The sequence below is a fragment of the Symphalangus syndactylus genome, chromosome X (genome assembly GCF_028878055.3).
Source record: "Symphalangus syndactylus isolate Jambi chromosome X, NHGRI_mSymSyn1-v2.1_pri, whole genome shotgun sequence".
NCBI classification, from domain to species: domain Eukaryota; kingdom Metazoa; phylum Chordata; class Mammalia; order Primates; family Hylobatidae; genus Symphalangus; species Symphalangus syndactylus.
In genome coordinates this window covers 46,766,931-46,785,012 of record NC_072447.2, presented here as the reverse complement: position 1 = coordinate 46,785,012, position 18,082 = coordinate 46,766,931, and the positions used below count along the sequence as shown (strand labels likewise).

Genomic DNA, 18,082 nt, shown 5'->3' with positions numbered 1-18,082 from the left:
CTATGGAGAGAGCATTTTAAAAATGGGTAATTTGATATGAGTCCCATTATAAATAGGTCAGTTATAAAATATTATATACCTACAGAAATAAATGGAAAGAAATGTCAAATCTGTTTAAAAATATTATAAGTGAAAACTTTCAGTGAGGTTTTGTCTCTGTTTAAGACTTTAGGACATTTTATTTCTATGTTAAACCTCACTTAGATTTCTGTTTCGCTTTTCTACTCATTCTTCCATTGCCTCAGTTTGTAAGGTACACATATCTGTACATATGCTTTAACCCTCTTTTAGTATCTTCACCAAATCAGAAGTGATTGCTCTTATCACTTAGCCCACCCTGATTTTGAGTTTTTTTACTTAAAAATATGAGAAGAAATGTTGGTATAACAAGAAATGGAAACTTATCAAAAGGTTTCATACTTTTATTTTTCTGAAATGGAAAAGACTTACCGCATTCTTCTCAGTTCTATGAACCCTAAGATCAAAAGCTTCAATTGTCTATGGGACAGGGAGATACCCTGAAGTGTGATTGCTCCTATTAGGAGCCAATGATAAAATTGAAGAACTTCCCATTGCTTTCAGCCAACAGGATAGAGGACTTTTATTACTTTCCTTGAGGCAGAGGGTGGAATTTGCATGTGTTAATGAAATCTACCAGAGTCTTCCCAAGAATGAGTACCATTCTTTGAAATGGCAGGCTCTGAAGTCCTTAACCAAGAATCTCTCTCCTTGAATAGGGAAGCCAGCACTGCATTGAAGAAGGCAGTAAGTGAAATAAACAGAGGTGGGGTTTGTGTCATTTCTTGTCCCTGCTCTGTCATGGAAAGATGCTTTGGTCTAATTCTCTTAGGAAAAAAATGTCCTCATATCAGTGTAAAGTAAAATGGAATATTGTTACATGTCATATGCTAAGAGATACATTATTTTATTCAACAAACATCTAGTATGTTATACTGTATGTCAGGCGCTGAACAAAATAAACTGTCTACTGTCGTGAGGCTTCTGAGATGCTATATCACCTCTTATAAAAGAACTTCCCCATTTCCACAATCACACCCTTACAATTGTCTTCCTAATTAGCTCACTGGTTATTTATATTATTTCCCTAATTTTAATAATGAAACTATCCCACAGAGGCACTATAGATGCCCAAGAAGTAGAGACAGGAAGCTACCCATTACTTCCCCCATAAGGATTTCTCTCTCTTATGAAGGACATATCACATCTTTTTTTAAGGAATAAGGAAGAAAGACAGAGGTATGTAACATAACTAAAGAGAAAGCACACAGAATTTAGTGATACATGTGAAAGGTAACGGGATAAACCAAGCACCTGGTGTACGTTAAGGAGGTGAATATAGCTAATGTCTTTGGAGAAAATTTACCTACTTAGAAAAGATGTGTCAATTTAGTAGAATATTTTTACAACCTAAAATCTAATTGAACCAATCTTCTCTTTGATGTTGTTAGTTCTTCTCTATTCTGGGTTGCACTAAATAAGAACAATGAGGCAATGAAAGTGATTTTATAAAAGTTGAGTGGCAAAGGGTGATGCTGAATGTTAATATCATCTCCGTATGTTATCTGTGAGCCTTACATGTACCCTCTAAATTAGTATCATATCTATTGTCAGGTGTGTACCAAGAGTGTGAAATTGAAAAACTTTACCAAGTTCAATTATACACTACCTATAAATTCCAGAGCCTGAATTTGACCTCATGTTTATTTTACTCCAAAGTGAGACAGACTTAAAGTTTCCCGAATGCGGCCACTGGTTTTATGCAGCATGATTTCTTTGAGACATTGTTATATACAGCAACGGAGGTAGGGCAGGGGAGAGCAGTGAGATTTTAGAGATGGCTAGCTTGGACATGCAGTAGAGTGGGAAAGTGACCAATGAGAATCAATTGGAGGTGGAAAGACTGGAGAGAGGAAAGATAATCAACAGTGAGAAGTGCAGAGAATTAGTTTAAATGGGGGAAGCAATTTGATTATCAGGAGATAGCAATCTGGCCTGAGGGTGAAAATAGACTTGCTACCTGTTTTTTGTCAATAAAGTTTTATTTGAACACATGCATGTTTATTCACTTACGTATTGTCTCCAGCTGCTTTGGGGCTACAATTTGCAGTGATGGGGCTGAGTGGGGGCATCTGGCCTTTAGTGGTCTGCAAAATTGAAGATACCTATTATCTAGCCCTTTACAGAAAAAAGTTTAAGGTTAAGGAGTCTTGGATCATATAATAGGAAGAATAAGATTTTCACTGAAACATGAAGTGAAGAAGCTAGGATTAGTGTAAGTGTAGATAAGTTTCTATATTTTGGGGAAATCTCTTGTGCTAACTTCTAATTTCTTTACACATAGACTTGTGGAATAAATGAGTAAACAGCTAAGAATATTATAAATGATGAGAAAAAAAGCAAAATTCCAAAACCGGCAACATGGGAATGTATATGTTTAGGCTCTCTTCATAGCTCACAATTAATTTGTATATGCAATTACAAACTCTATGGACTACGGTCATTCTAGAGGAATATTATTTAAGTTTTCACCAGATATATGTATTTTCTTTTGATTTTTTCGGTAAGTAAAAACCACTTGTCTAATGCAGTTTACTTCTGAATTATTTTTTATTTTAAAAGTATCCAGTGAATCATTTTTTTCCTATTTATAAATGACTGATTAAAATAAATAAGACTTGGTGTTTTTGCATGAGGCCTATTTGAAAATTAATTCAATTGTTAAGGTTAGGATTAAGGAAAATAACATTAAGAATCTATTTGGTCTATGGAGACATTTTGTAACTATCCTATTTTAAATTAAATTTAGTACTTTTACAAAATCTCGTTTCAATTACCAACTCATATGAATTCCAACCAAATACTGACTTTTAAAATTATTGAAATATCCCCCAAATAGTATAGAGTTATTATGTTCATCCTTCTTCTCTGGACTTTATGAATCTCTGTCAGCCAAGGAATGTCGGTTGGTTTACTGGGGATCCCATTTTTCCTCCCACACCTCATAGGTGTGACTTCGATTTCCTCATCCTCATCTTGGAAATAGGTCCCACTTTTAGGGTGTTTGTAAGAATTATATGAAACAATATGAACAAAGAAATCACTAGGCTGGACATCTTTCACGTGCCATCTAATCAATTTCTGAGAAAGTTTTTTTACTGATGTTTACCAAAATTTTATTATAAACTTGCTTTTAAAATTAATCTTTTATATTGGATTATTAAATTGTTCTAGTACATTTATCTAAATCTTCTATTATGTTCTCTCTGACCTTCCATTGGTTTAGCAGAATTTGCCATAACAAAGCTTATTTCTTTTTCTTCCTTCTTGATTTTATGAGAAATATTCTATTGTGTGGAGTATAATAGCCAAGACAGAAACTCTCAGGGGAAGTGCAGTTAAAAACAAAGGAATAAAATATAAAATAAGTTAGAAAGTAAATGTATACCCAAAGATATAAATGGTAGAATTAGAGAAATTAGAGGAAGAAAACACACACACACACACATATAAGTTTGTATACTATATATGTCTGTGAATATGTATATATGTATACACACATATATGAAATATGAATAGGAATTTTGGAAAGACATATATATTTAAAATGATGAATGTTTTATGTCATATTACTCCGTTTTCAAGGTATTGATTGGTTAAAACATATTTTATATAAAACCTGAAATTGGAAGCACAAATGACCTTTAATGAGAAATTAAAATTACCCGAATAATTTAGTAAATATTTATTATCTGTGTGCTGTGCTGTTAGGCATGGGGTCAGAGGCCCTGCCCTCCTACAATGTAAAGGTTAGCATAATATATAAAGTTATGTCACTTAAAAAATAATGAAGCAAAATGACTGGAACCTTCATTGAGAGTATGTTTGAGAGAAAGAGAGAGTATAGTATTAGCGAGACATCGATTTTTATATTAGAAAGTTTATTTTAAAATCACATATAAGCTTTTACAGATACATTTTTATAGTAAAATCTCAGCTGCTAGAAAATTAGAGTATATCAGTGTATTAGATGGCTGTAGGTTTTGTGGCACTAACAAAAACACAAGGATGGATGAACTAAAAAATGAGTTTATTTCTCTTTCAGAGTTATTTCTCTTAAATGTGTGGTAGATGGGAGTGATGGAGGCCTTGTAGGAAGGCCTCTGCTCATTCAGGGATCCATAGTCCTTCTGCCTAGTTTTTCGGTCAGCCCTTGGGACACTGTCTTCATAGTCACGGTCAAGGATAGCTCACCAGCTTCATGTGTGTATCACGACCTTCGGGAGGGAGGACAAAGAAGAGAGCATATCTATGCCCTTTTAGGTCTTAATGATGAAGTTGCATGCATTATATCCAACTGGCCAATACTTGGTTACATGTCACATCTAACTGCAAGGGAAAGTGGGAACTGTAGTTACATTTCTAGATAGTGAAATTGTCCCCTAAACTTTCTAATATTACATAAAGGGTGAAGACAGATACATAGTGGAGGATGAGCAATCTTTGCCAGGGCCATTTTTTAATATAGGAATTAAGACTAATGTTTTTCGATAAAAGGCAGGGGTTGCAATCCTAGTCTCTGATAAAACAGACTTTAAACCAACAAAGATCAAAAGAGATAAAGAAGGCCATTATATAATGGTAAAGGGATCAATTCAACAAGAAGAGCTAACTATCCTAAATATATATGCACCCAATACAGGAGCCCCCAGATTCATAAAGCAAGTCCTTAGAGACCTACAAAGAGACTTAGACTCCCACACAACTATAATGAGAGACAACAATAATGAGTGTCAACATTAGACAGGTCAGTGAGACAGAAAGTTAACAAGGATATCCAGGAATTGAACTAAGCTCTGCACCAAGCAGACTTAATAGACATCTACAGAACTGTCCACCTGACATCAACAGAATATACATTCTTCTCAGCACCACATCACGCTTATTCCAAAACTGACCACATAGTTGGAAGTAAAGCACCCCTCAGCAAATGTAAAAGAATAGAAATTATAACAAACCGTCTCTCAGACCACAGTGCAATCAAACTAGAACTCAGGATTAAGAAACTCACTCAAAACCGCTCAACTAGGTGGAACCTGAACAACCTGCTCCTGAATGACTATTGGGTACATAATGAAATGAAGGCAGAAATAAAGATGTTCTTTGAAACCAATGAGAACAAAGACACAATATAACAGAATCTGCGGGACACATTCAAAGCAGTGTGTAGAGGGAAATTTATAGCACTAAATGCCCACAAGAGAAAGCAGGAAAGATCCAAAATGGACACCCTAACATCACAATTAAAAGAACTAGAAAAGCAAGAGCAAACACATTCAAAAGCTAGCAGAAGGCAAGAAATAACTAAAATCAGAGCAGAACTGAAGGAGGTAGAGACACAAAAAACCCTTCAAAAAATCAATGGATCCAGGAGCTGGTTAATATCAACAAAATTGATAGGCCGCTAGCAAGACTAATAAAGAAGAAAAGAGAGAAGAATAAAATAGATGCAATAAAAAATGATAAAGGGGATATCATCACCAATCCCACAGAAATACAAACTACCATCAGAGAATATTATAAACACCTCTACGCAAATAAACTAGAAAATCTAGAAGAAATGGATAAATTCCTGGACACATACACCCTCCCAGGAGTAAACCAGGAAGTTGAATCCCTGAATAGACCAATAACAGGCTCTGAAATTGAGGCAGTAATTAATAGCCTACCAACCAAAAAAAGTCCAGGACCTGATGGATTCACAGCCGAATTCTACCAGAGTTACAAGGAGGAGCTGGTACCATTCCTTCTGAAACTATTCCAATCAATAGAAAAAGAGGGAATCCTCCCTAACTCATTTTATGAGGCCAGCATCATCCTGATACCGAAGCCTGGCAGAGACACAACAAACAAAAGAGAATTTTAGACCAATATCCCTGATGAACGTCGACACAAAAATCCTCAATAAAATACTGGCAAACCGTATCCAGCAGCACATGAAAAAGTTTATCCACCATGATCAAGTGGGCTTCATCCCTGGGATGCAAGGCTGGTTCAAGATATGCAAATCAATAAATGTAATCCAGCATATAAACAGAACCAAAGACAAAAACCACATGATTATCTCAATAGATGCAGAAAAGGCCTTTGACAAAATTCAACAGCCCTTCATGCTAAAAACTCTCAATAAATTAGGTATTAATGGGATGTATCTCAAAATAATAAGATCTATTTATGACAAACCCACAGCCACTATCATATTGAACAGGCAAAAACTGGAAGAAGCATTCTCTTTGTAAATGGGCACAAGATAGGGATGCCCTCTCTCAACACTCCAACTCAACATAGTGTTGGAAGTTCCAGCCAGGGCAATCAAGCAGGAGAAAGAAATAAAGGGTATTCAGTTAGGAAAAGAGGAGGTCAAATTGTCCCTGTTTGAACATGACATGATTTTATATTTAGAAAACCCCATTGTCTCAGCCCAAAATCTCCTTAAGCTGATAAGCAACTTCAGGAAAGTCTCAGGATACAAAATCAATGTGCAAAAATCACAAGCATTCTTATACACCAATAACAGACAGAGAGCCAAATCATGAGTGAACTCCCATTCACAATTGCTCCAAAGAGAATAAAATACCTAGGAATCCAACTTACAAGGGATGTGAAGGACCTCTTCAAGGAGAACTACAAACCACTGCTCAATGAAATAAAAGAGGATACAAACAAATGGAAGAACATTCTATGCTCATTGATAGGAGGAATCAATATTGTGAAAATGGCCATACAGCCCAAGGTAATTTATAGATTCAATGCCATCCCCATCAAGCTACCAATGACTTTCTTCACCGAATTGGAAAAAACTATTTTAAAGTTCATATGGAACCAAAAAAGAGCCCGCATTGCCAAGTCAATCCTAAACCAAAAGAACAAAGCTGGAGGTATCATGCTACCTGACTTCAAATTCTACTACAAGGCTACAGTAACCAAAACAGCATGGTACTGGTACCAAAACAGAGATACAGAACAATGTAACAGAACAGAGCCCTCACAAATAATACCACACATCTAAAACCATATGATATTTGACAAACCTGACAAGAACAAGAAATGGGGAAAGGATTCCCTATTTAATAAATGGTGCTGGAAAAACTGGCTAGCCATATGTAGAAAGCTGAAACTGGATCCCTTCCTTACACCTTATACAAAAATTAATTCAAGATGGATCAAAGACTTACATGTTAGACCTAAAACCATAAAAACCCTAGAAGAAAACCTAGGCAGTAACATTCAGGACATAGGCATGGGCAAGGACTTCATGTCTAAAACACCAAAAGCAATGGCAACAGAAACCAAAATTGACGAATGGGATCTAATTAAAGAGCTTCTGCACAGCAAAAGAAACTACCATCAGAGTGAACAGGCAACCTACAGAATGGGAGAAAATTTTTGCAACTTACTAATCTGACAAAGGGCTAATATCCACAATCTACAAAGAACTGAAACAAATTTAGAAGAAAAAACCCCATCAACATGTGGGTGAAGGATATGAACAGACACTTCTCAAAAGAAGACATTTATGCAGCCAAAAGACACATGCAAAAATGCTCATCATCACTGGCCATCAGAGAAATGCAAATCAAAACCACAATGAGATACCATCTCACACCAGTTAGAATGGCCATCATTAAAAAGTCAGGAAACAACAGGTGCTGGAGAGGATGTGGAGAAATAGGAGCACTTTTACACTGTTGGTTGGACTCTAAACTAGTTCAACCATTGTGGAAGACAGTGTGCGATTCGTGAAGGATCTAGACCTAGAAATACCATTTGACCCAGCCATCCCATTACTGGGTATATTCCCAAAGGATTAAAAATCATGCTGCTATAAAGACACTTGCACACGAATGTTTATTGCGGCACTATTCACAATAGCAAAGAATTGGAACCAACCCAAATGTCCAACAACTATAGACTGGATTAAGAAAATGTGGCACATATACACCATGGAATACTATGCAGCTATAAAACAGGATGAGTTCATGTCCTTTGTAGGGACATGGATGAAGCTGGAAACCATCATTCTCAGCAAACCAACGCAAGGACAAAAAACCAAACACCACATGATCTCACTCATAGGTGGGAATTGAACAATGAGAACACATGGACACAGGAAGGTGAACATCATACACTGGGGACTGTTGTAGGGTGGGGGGAGGGGGGAGGGACAGCATTAGGAGATATACCTGATGTTAAATAATGAGTTAATGGATTCAGCACACCATCATGACACATGGATACATATGTAACAAACCTGCACGTTGTGCACAGGTACCCTAGAACTTAAAGTATAAAAAGATTAATGTTTTTGGCTGCAGAACGTCTTGTTTAATAGGCTATAGAATGAGATTTTTAAAAACTAAAATACCCACATATGTGCACATGTTATACCCATTTTTGTCTTCTTGAACAGAGCATCTAGGCACAATGTAGCATTTCTGTGAGTGGTTCTGCAATAGTGAAGAGTGTTAAATTTGCTGACATTTAACATCAAAGGCAAATCATAGGATTAACAGAAGGTACAGAGTTCAAATTGTGGACTTGACACATGCCTTCCTTTAGAAAGAATTTGTTAGCTTTAATTTTTGCTCAGCGTCTCCTGACATCTTTTGCTGTTTGCGTATCTGTGTTTTTAAAAATCTGTTAAAATTATTTTTTAAATTTTTGTGGCTACATAGTAGGTGTGTATATTTATGGGGTACATGAGATGTTTTGATATAGACATGCAGTGTGAAATAAGGAAATCATGCATAATGGAGGACTTACCGGGTCTGTACTACCATCTGGGCTGTATCCCGTTGCTGTCTTTCTGGTATTCTGGTATCTTCCTCAGTGTGATATCAGTGTCTGTGACTCGCATGCATTATTTAGACTTGACATTTGATTTCCTACTCAGCAACATAATGAAGACGAGGTATTTTCCTAGTAGCTTCCAAACCATTGATTGAAGTTGTGGAAATAAAGAAAAAATACACTTTGACTTATTTTTAAGAAGTTATATGAGGGCCCGACACCATGGATCACTCCTGTAATCTCAGCACTTTGGGAGGCCAAGGTCGGCGGATCACTTGAGGTCAAGAGTTTGAGACCAGCCTGGCCAATGTGTTGAAACCCTGTCTCTATTGAAAATATAAAAATGAGCCGGGTGTGGTGATGTGTGCCTGTAATCCCAGCTACTCAGGAGGCTCAGGCAGGAGAATGGCTTGAACCCAGAAGGCGGAGGCTGCAGTGAGCCGAGATCCCACCATTGCATTCCATTCTTGGCAGGAAGAGCAAAACTCCATCTCAAAAAAACAGAACAAATAAGGTATATTAGGATATTTTGTAAAAGTGCTGTTACTTCGACTCTTAATTCATTTTCTTCATTGAAAGAGATTGATCATATTGTGCTAAAGATGTGTTTTGGAATCCAGACAACCTGGTTTTAAGTCCCAGAACCACCAGTTACCTTTGTGACCTTTGGCAAGTCACCTAATTTTTCTGTTTCCATTTCCTCATCCTACTAATCTCTGTCACCCTGATCTGTTGTAGTGAAAAATGATATAATGCATATTAAGTGATTAGCAAATTGACTGACACTAAGTACTCAATAAATAATGGCAGCTGTTGTTATTGCTATTATATATGTAGTAGTAGTTGTATTTGTTGTTTATTGTTGCCCTAACAGTAGGCCATGATTTTTCCTAAATCCTCATTAGGGCTTAACTTTGAACTGAATTTCAGGCCCTATCAATATTAAAAATTACCTATTTAATAGTGTCATTAGATTCAATGTCATGTGCAGTGTTGCATGATGGATTACTTTCTCATAAATCACTTCAGTAATCATTTTTATGTTTTGAATAGTACCCTGGTTTACGTGTTATATCTGTGAGAAAACACAGCTGAAATGTGGCAAGAATATTTCCAAGTACTAATCCTGGTTCTTCAGAACTGCTCTTCTGTTACTTAGTGAAAGAACTGCTCGGTTATCCCTCTGTAATCCTTTATCTGAGAAATAATCTTTTACTGAGGGGTAAAAAGATTATAGAATACACCAAAAAATTCACCATCCATGCATTGACTTAGACTCCATAAAAAAGAAGAATGATACGTTTAAATGAACTAAGAATGATAAAATTTCCAAATGTTCTTGAAGCATTTATGCATTCAGGAACAATAAAACTGTTTTTGATCCAGGTTAAAACTCATATCACATTTTAAGGCTGAATTTAGATAAATTGCAAAAATAAATCCATTTTATCAGTGACGTCAACTGCTCAGTGATATACTGTGTCCTCTCATAGTGTCCCAGCTATATTTTCTAAGAGCTTTGTGGTTTCCTGGACTGCTGGTTTCACTACCTACATGTAGCCACTTGATTACTTATCTCAGTTTGAATTGCCCAAATCTTGCTTCCAGAAACACACAGAGCTCATTCAATGATTTCCTCATAAAAATCATTTGTCATTTTAGTGAACATTGGCCCCAAAACACAGGTATTGCAGAGCATTTCTTGGGAACTAGAATGTGCTTAGCATTTTATATGCACTATCTCATCTAATCATTCCAACAACCTTATGTACGTATATTTTTATTTTTTTTGTTTTATAGATGGAGTAACTGAGATGCAGAGAGGTTAAATACCCAAGATCAGACAGATAGTAAACTGGATTTTAAAATATATTTATATATTGTGAAGTATCAAGGCTATTGCTGTTTACTTTATTAGAACAATTTCTAGTCAGAGAAATTCTACGACTACAAATTATGACTAGAAATTGTCTCCAGAAATGAGTGTCTAGAGAGTTTTGTAGACATTGCTGGACTAAAACAGTCATTTATCATCCCTCATTTTTTTTTACCTTTCTCCTTTCCACTCTTCCACCTTTTTTTTTTTTTTTTAAGAGACGGAGTCTCGCTGTTTCTCCCAGGCCGGACTCCAGTGGTGAGATCTTGGCTCGCTGCAAGCTCCGCCTCCCGGGTTCATGCCATTCTCCTGCCTCAGCCTCCCGAGTAGCTGGGATTACAGGCACCTGCCACCATGCCTGGCTAATTTTTTTGTATTTTTAGTAGAGACGGTGTTTCACCGTGTTAGCCAAGATGGTCTCGATTTCCTGACCTGGTGATCCGCCCGCCTCGGCCTCCAAAAGTGCTGGGATTACAGGCGTGAGCCACCGTGCCCAGCCTCTTCCACCTTTTTTAATGAGCAATGTCTTCAAGGAACATAGGTGACAATATCTAGTACTTCCTTAATCTAACAGGCAGTAATTAAGCCTCTGACTTCTGTGGATGACGTTGAGTAAATTTGAGTGTACTCAATTTTGGGAAAGAAAAAAAACAACAGAATCCTTTCATCCATTAATTGTTATGCCTCTCGTCATAATCATTATTTGCCCAAGGTACTGAAGAGAAACATACACTACTGTGATAAAGACAAAATAGGATTGAGGCATACGGAAAAATAATTAGTTCCAGTTGATGGTACTGGCATCTTCATTCATGAAACGATTGGGGTCTATCTTTCTTATGAATAGATCCATAAACAACAAAAATCAAGTTTCCTAGAAAATCTCTTCATTTGATGCCATGACATGTATGAACTGATCTCCAGCTTAGCTGCAATGTAGAATTCTGTGATGATGATAACATTTTGGGGTGCTGAAACAAAGCATAAGCCTCTTTATATATCTTTATTTCCAAATTCTCAGATTAAACATGGTTTTATTTTAAAATGTCTTTTATTTCAAGGTCTCTATGGAAAATATACAAATGTAGAATTCAAGCAAATTTCTTTTTTCATCAGTTTGCTTAGTCTGAAATTCTAGAGCCATTTCCAATTTTGTTTTACAAACTGCAGAAGAAAGTTTAATCTCACCTTAGAACATATATACATGTACATATCTAAATAAACCCATATGCACATCTGAAACAAAAATTGAGACTAATTCTTAGTATTATATAAGTGACACAGACTAATATTTTTTGTTTAATTTTAAAATATTCCTAGTCATAACCCACTAACATGATTTTATGAACCATGAATGGATTATGACTTACAATTTGAAAAACAATAGTCTATCTAGATAAATAATTACTCAGATCTTAAATTAAAATTTTGGTTATAATTCTATATATAGTTGAATTGATGGATATAAATATAAAATTTTGCATAGCTTATTCAGATTTGAATTTAGCTTTAAGAAGACTGTCTTTGAAATGTTTTTGTTTTATGCACATCCTCAGACAAAACGTTTAGGTTCAGAATTTGAGTACTAGATGTCATGTCCTTGAGTATAAGGATACGCCTTCATATTTTCTTCCACAATTCAATCCTGTGTAAATATCAATAAATCATAAAGTGTTTAATATTTTGATTCAAATTGCACAGTGTGAAATGTTGTGTTACTTGAGTAGTAGTGCTGTTTATAATGCTTCGTTTGCAGAAGACTATTTGAACTCAAGATTGTTAATGATTTTTAAGAACTCTTAAATACGAGCTAGGTTGAGGTTCAGATTTCAAAAAGAGTTAAATAATGTTTGCTCTTACACATTTTTGGGGGCGTATTTTCGACAATAATTTTCCATCTCTTGAAACCGGAACAGTGACTTAAGAAGGTAACCTTGGGGCAATTTATGCTTCAAAATACTTCTTATCTATACATAGGAATTGGATAATAATTACAGCCATAACATACTTTATTTAGTTCTTATACAAGGTCACTCTGTCAAGTGCATTATGCACTGTTTATTTCTTACCACGATCTTAATATGGAAGTATTATTGTTCCCATTTTTCATAAGCAGAAACTAAGGCTTATGCAGGGCTAAGTAACTTTCCCAAAGTCACAAGATTTCCTTTCTTTCTATGTCATCAATTTTAGCATAAGTGGTTGGTCCATATAGGAACATAACAGGAGTAGGAAAGGATATCACAGGGTTTCTTGGTCGTTTGTATTTTCTTGAAAGAATTGCCTTCTTTCTGAATTTGAAGCAGGGTCTGTTTCAGATAGGAAGCATTATCTCCCAGGGCTGCCCGCAACCTTGTTTACTCACTTATAGACATAACACTCTTATGCCATATTCTTTGAATCTTACTAAACTTAATGTGAGCTCACCAGACTTCTGTTCTTCTAGGGCATTGAAAATACTATGTGCAAATAGGACAGATACACATAGTACACCACCTGTCTCCTCTGCTCATGTGCATCCTTCATGGCCCAGTGGACTTCACTTCTAAAACACTAATTCAAAAATAAAATTATTAACAATTTCAGGATAGTATCAGCAGATAATAGAGGCGTGTGTTTCTTCTTTGCTCAGGGCCCTGTGCAACTGCTCAGGTTGCAGAAACATGAAGCTGGTTCCACCTGTGCACATCTCTCAGGCTGCCTTTATGTCATCTTCCCCCTTAATGCTGATTTTGATAGTTATTATTAATAGTATTTTGAGACAGAAAAGATACACCATGGAACTAGTTCTAATCCCTAAGACCTTCAGAAATTGCCTTACTCTTAGACAAGGGTCCCATGCAAATAGCTCTTTGAGAGCACTTAGCCTCTTTGAGATGATGAAGTTGGGTGATTTTGACTTACCAGGATGGCCTCTCTCTGCCACTTTTATATAAACTGGAAAAAGAGTGCATTATTTGATGAAAATGCCATAGCAATAACTGCCACTTGCCTTGTCATCTCGAAGGACTTAACAGTTGGGGAAATTTAAAATATTAAAGTTTCAAAATTTGAGCATTTATCAGAAGAGCACAACTAAGTTGGTGCTGGCAGCTTAGTGGGTTAAATCCCAGATCTGAGAAGGACAGGAAATGCAGCGCATACACACCAGGGGAAAGCCACCAAAGGTTGAGTTTTCTCTAGGTGAGATTATCAAATCCCCCAAACAGCTTCTGTTGTTCTACCCTGCTCTTTGGTTCCTTTACAAAACCCTGTTTGTTAGGGGGCCCTGTGCTTGCTTGCAATATTTGTGGAATGCAGAAGATTCCTCTACAAATATTTCTCCAATATTTGTTTGTTCTGCTCACCTCCATAAATAGTATGCCTATGTCCTTGACCTCAGCAAAATCCCTCTTGAGCATGTTCTCAGGATTTTTGAAGCCCAGCGACCTACAAGGAGTACACTCCTCCCAAAGCAAAACCTCCTGCAAACTTACTAGTTCACTCAAATTTTTGCCCTTGATTAATGCCTTTAGGTTAATGCAGCAGACATGTAGGTTATCCCAAGAAACCTCTCCTATCACTTGAGAGTATGGTTCCCGTAGCATGCAAATCTCTCCAAACATATGGCCAGGTTTAGAGGTCGTGTAAACCAGCCACCCTGTCTCTATTACTTGGCTTCAGATGCGGAGAAGTTAGAGCCTCGCAGAGGACTCCAGCCTCTCCAGAGGAAGCCTTTATCAACAGGTTTTTCTAATCGACCTCCTTGCTTGCTGTTACACACCTTTAAGCTAGATAGTGGATTAAGGGTTGTGAGACCAATTTTGTGATCACTTCTTAGCAATTTTTTAACAGGTACCCTCCATCTTCTCTTTAGAATTATGGATGCTTTGTACACTTTGCTCTTGGCTTTAGGATCCAGATAGAAATTCCAGGACAACCATTTGCAATCTCAGTTAATGTCCTGCTCATTAAATTGGGTAAAGCATACTTCATATTTTACTTCTTCTAAGATAATGTCTTACTATTTAAATCGTGGCCTTCTGGAAATAAAGGCTAAATAATAGAAGTCATTATGCTGTTAGAAATTTTAGATGGGTGGGTGAGGTATTTTTTTTCTTTCTAAATTTTGCCTTCCTTTCCTCTACCTGCTTGTTTTCTTACTGATACCTTTACTGGTTTATAAACATTTGGAAATATTACCTAGGGCCTCTCAGGAAGAGATATTTCCTTTAATGCCATTGCAAAGGTATGTAAATATAATTCCGATAATGTATGTGTAAGTTATTATAAATAAGAATGGAGGAAAATTCCTACAGATCAATATTTATAGCATTTAAAAAGCAACATGAGATGATATACTAATTTACTCCTTCCAGTACTCTAGAAGAGCTTTAATACAATATTAATTTGGTGTGGATTTTGACTGCTATTTGAAAATTGATGTATGCATGAGGAAGTTAAAATGAAAGCTCACCGTTGTCTGTATCTGCTGTTCCTGTGTCTGATAATGCAGGTGGAGAGTCCTAGCATTTTAAATATTTCATTCGATTTATCATTTAATGTACTGGAACAGTCTGCAAAGACATTAATTGTGTAACACCCAATTTATTTTATTGTGCAGCATTTGGAAGCTCCTGAAGACAAGTCATTTGGCAGTTCATTGATGGAGAGTGAAGTAAACCTGGACCGTTACCAAACAGCTTTAGAAGAAGTATTATCGTGGCTTCTTTCTGCTGAGGACACATTGCAAGCACAAGGAGAGATTTCTAATGATGTGGAAGTGGTGAAAGAACAGTTTCATACTCATGAGGTAAACTAAAACATTAATTTACAAAACGAAACATATGACTTGTTATAGTGGCAAGTCATCCTTTTCCCTCAATTACTCTCTTACATCCTTGCATTTTGGAAATTTAGTTATTATGATGTGTTTGGGATTCCACCAGTCAGATTTTGAAGTTCTCTTTTGGAGAGCAGCCATTGAAGGCATTTCTATCTGGCCAACAGGAATATGAAAGCCCAACTCCTTTCTCTTGTGTCAAGGCAGTGCTGAGACATTACTTATATTCCTGAGTCGATGTATGGTGTTGGCCTTAACTTCGCTCAGTGGGAGACTTTTCCTGAGATGATACACTTGTTTGGCTTCTTTCCCTTCCCTGTCCTTTTCCCTCCATCTTCAGCTCCCTTGCAGAACTTCCTGGGAGCTCTTCCTTAATAAATCACTTGCACTGAAATCCTTATCTCGGGGCCTGCTTCTGAAGAAGTTGACTTAAGATAATTTTCCTTAATTCATATTAAAAGTGGTTTTGGGATTCTGCAAATGCGAATTAAATTCCTTTTACTGGGAATATAAATCTAAATGGGCCACAAGTTTAAAACTGCAAACAAATAAAACTCAAAACCACACTGATTTACCTAGAGTTCTAATTACAATTGTTCACTTCCTTCTTTGTCAGGGGTACATGATGGATTTGACAGCCCATCAGGGTCGGGTTGGTAATATTCTACAATTGGGAAGTAAGCTGATTGGAACAGGGAAATTATCAGAAGATGAAGAAACTGAAGTACAAGAGCAGATGAATCTCCTAAATTCAAGATGGGAATGCCTCAGGGTGGCTAGCATGGAAAAACAAAGCAAGTAAGTCCTTATTTGTTTTTAATTAAGAAAACTAACAAGTTTTGGAAGCTTCTGATTATTTTGATGTGGTTTGATGGTTAAGTTACGATTCTCGGTTTGTTCCCAAGGCACACAGCTTTCTTTCAAGGGACGCTGTGGTTGGATTTTCATGGAAATAACATTTTGGTTTTCACTTTTATAACTAGAAGAGCAGATGTTAGATGCACTGTTATCTACAGAACTATGTTTTAAGAGTTGCCAAAATTCTGTCATAGTTATTATTTTCTATGTTTTCCTCCAAAAATTAAAATGTAACTAGAAAAGGCACAGAAGCATGCACAGGAGATTATGTACATAAAATCACCTATTAGCTACAGTTGAAAGGAAACTTCTCTTCTGAAGAAAAAGCCCTTGAAAATATTAAAGAGTTACTCATCTATATATGGAAATCCTCTTGAAAAACATTATTCAAACGTTTTGGGAAATTCTTATTCAAATACAGTATGGCTGTGAATTATCTTAAGAATATATATTGACTGTATAAAAAAGAGGTTTTGAGACATTTCTTAAAAATGATATATTTCTTATAAAGGTAACAAGCAGATCTCATCATTCTGGATATGTTGCTGTGATTTATATTGTGAGGTGTGTATATTCATGTGAAGCCTATCAAGACAAGATAGATTTATTTTTAAATGAAAAGAAATGAAGTGCCAACTGTGGATTTGAATACATTAAGTTAGAAAAATTGTCCAAATGCCTTAAGTTTATTTAACTATTATTTATGAAGATTAAAAGCTTTAAAAATAGGACCAAGGAAACACATTAGATATGCTAGAAGGATTGGTATTCCAGTACTGAATTATAGTGTGAAATTAGGGAGGGGAAAAACACATTTTTAAGCTCAGGGCTTTTGAAAGAATAAATAAGGTACATATAAGATAGAGGTTTCATAACTATATATGTATTCCAAGCCAGGAGATACTAGTCTATGCATATTGATATTATTCGCCTGCTGTGATCACGGTGATGATTGTCACTACCTCTAGATGTGAGAGGTACAATAATCATATTATAACTGTTGAGTCTGCCCACCCCCCAGTGTTTACCAGGTCCACTAATTTACTCCATCTCTTATCGATATTACGATATAAGCTGCCTACTGTGGTCATATGCCAACATTCTTCATGTTAGAACTTCGATTTGCAGTGATCTGTGGAACTTAAAGCAACCTCAAATAAAATTAGAAAGTTTTGAAAATCCAACCTCCTCTTTTACTGCCCTTGCCATAATAACCACCAGTGTCTTCTCCTTTGTGCACTCTGTTTTTCCATCCTCTCCTGGAAGCTAAATGCTCTCATTGTTCTTATACTCCCCATTTTCAATAAGACTAACATTATGGCATTAATTATTCATACTCATCAGTTAATTAACTGCTGTGTGAAATTGAGTTGCAAGAAAATATGAATTCCTCCTGGAATTAAAATTGCAACTTTTTCTTTGCTTATCTGAAACATAAAATAAGTCTTTTATCTGTGACTCTAACATTTAAAAAGATGTTCATTCAAAAAATCCCCTTTTCAAGGGATATCTGCCATTAAGTGAAGGATGACAGACACGTAGACGTGTGTGCGTGTAATTTCCTCATCCTCATCCCACTAGAGAATGGAAATGCTAAAATGGCAGTATTACCACCTAGCTGAGATTCACATAAAAAATTAGTTTGTCCTTAGGGAAGA

At 36.2% G+C, this 18,082-nt stretch overlaps 1 protein-coding gene across 4 annotated transcripts in view; it reads left to right on the top strand.

Annotated features, from left to right (window-relative positions):
• DMD (dystrophin) overlaps positions 1-18,082 on the top strand; it is a 2,284,432-nt gene that overhangs the window by 701,107 nt on the left and 1,565,243 nt on the right. For all 4 annotated transcript variants that reach the window (XM_063634262.1, XM_063634265.1, XM_063634264.1 and 1 more), the window contains exons 10-11: positions 15,348-15,536; positions 16,183-16,364. In XM_063634262.1, coding sequence (XP_063490332.1) covers positions 15,348-15,536; positions 16,183-16,364 — 371 coding nt within the window. The remainder of the gene's footprint in view (positions 1-15,347; positions 15,537-16,182; positions 16,365-18,082) is intronic.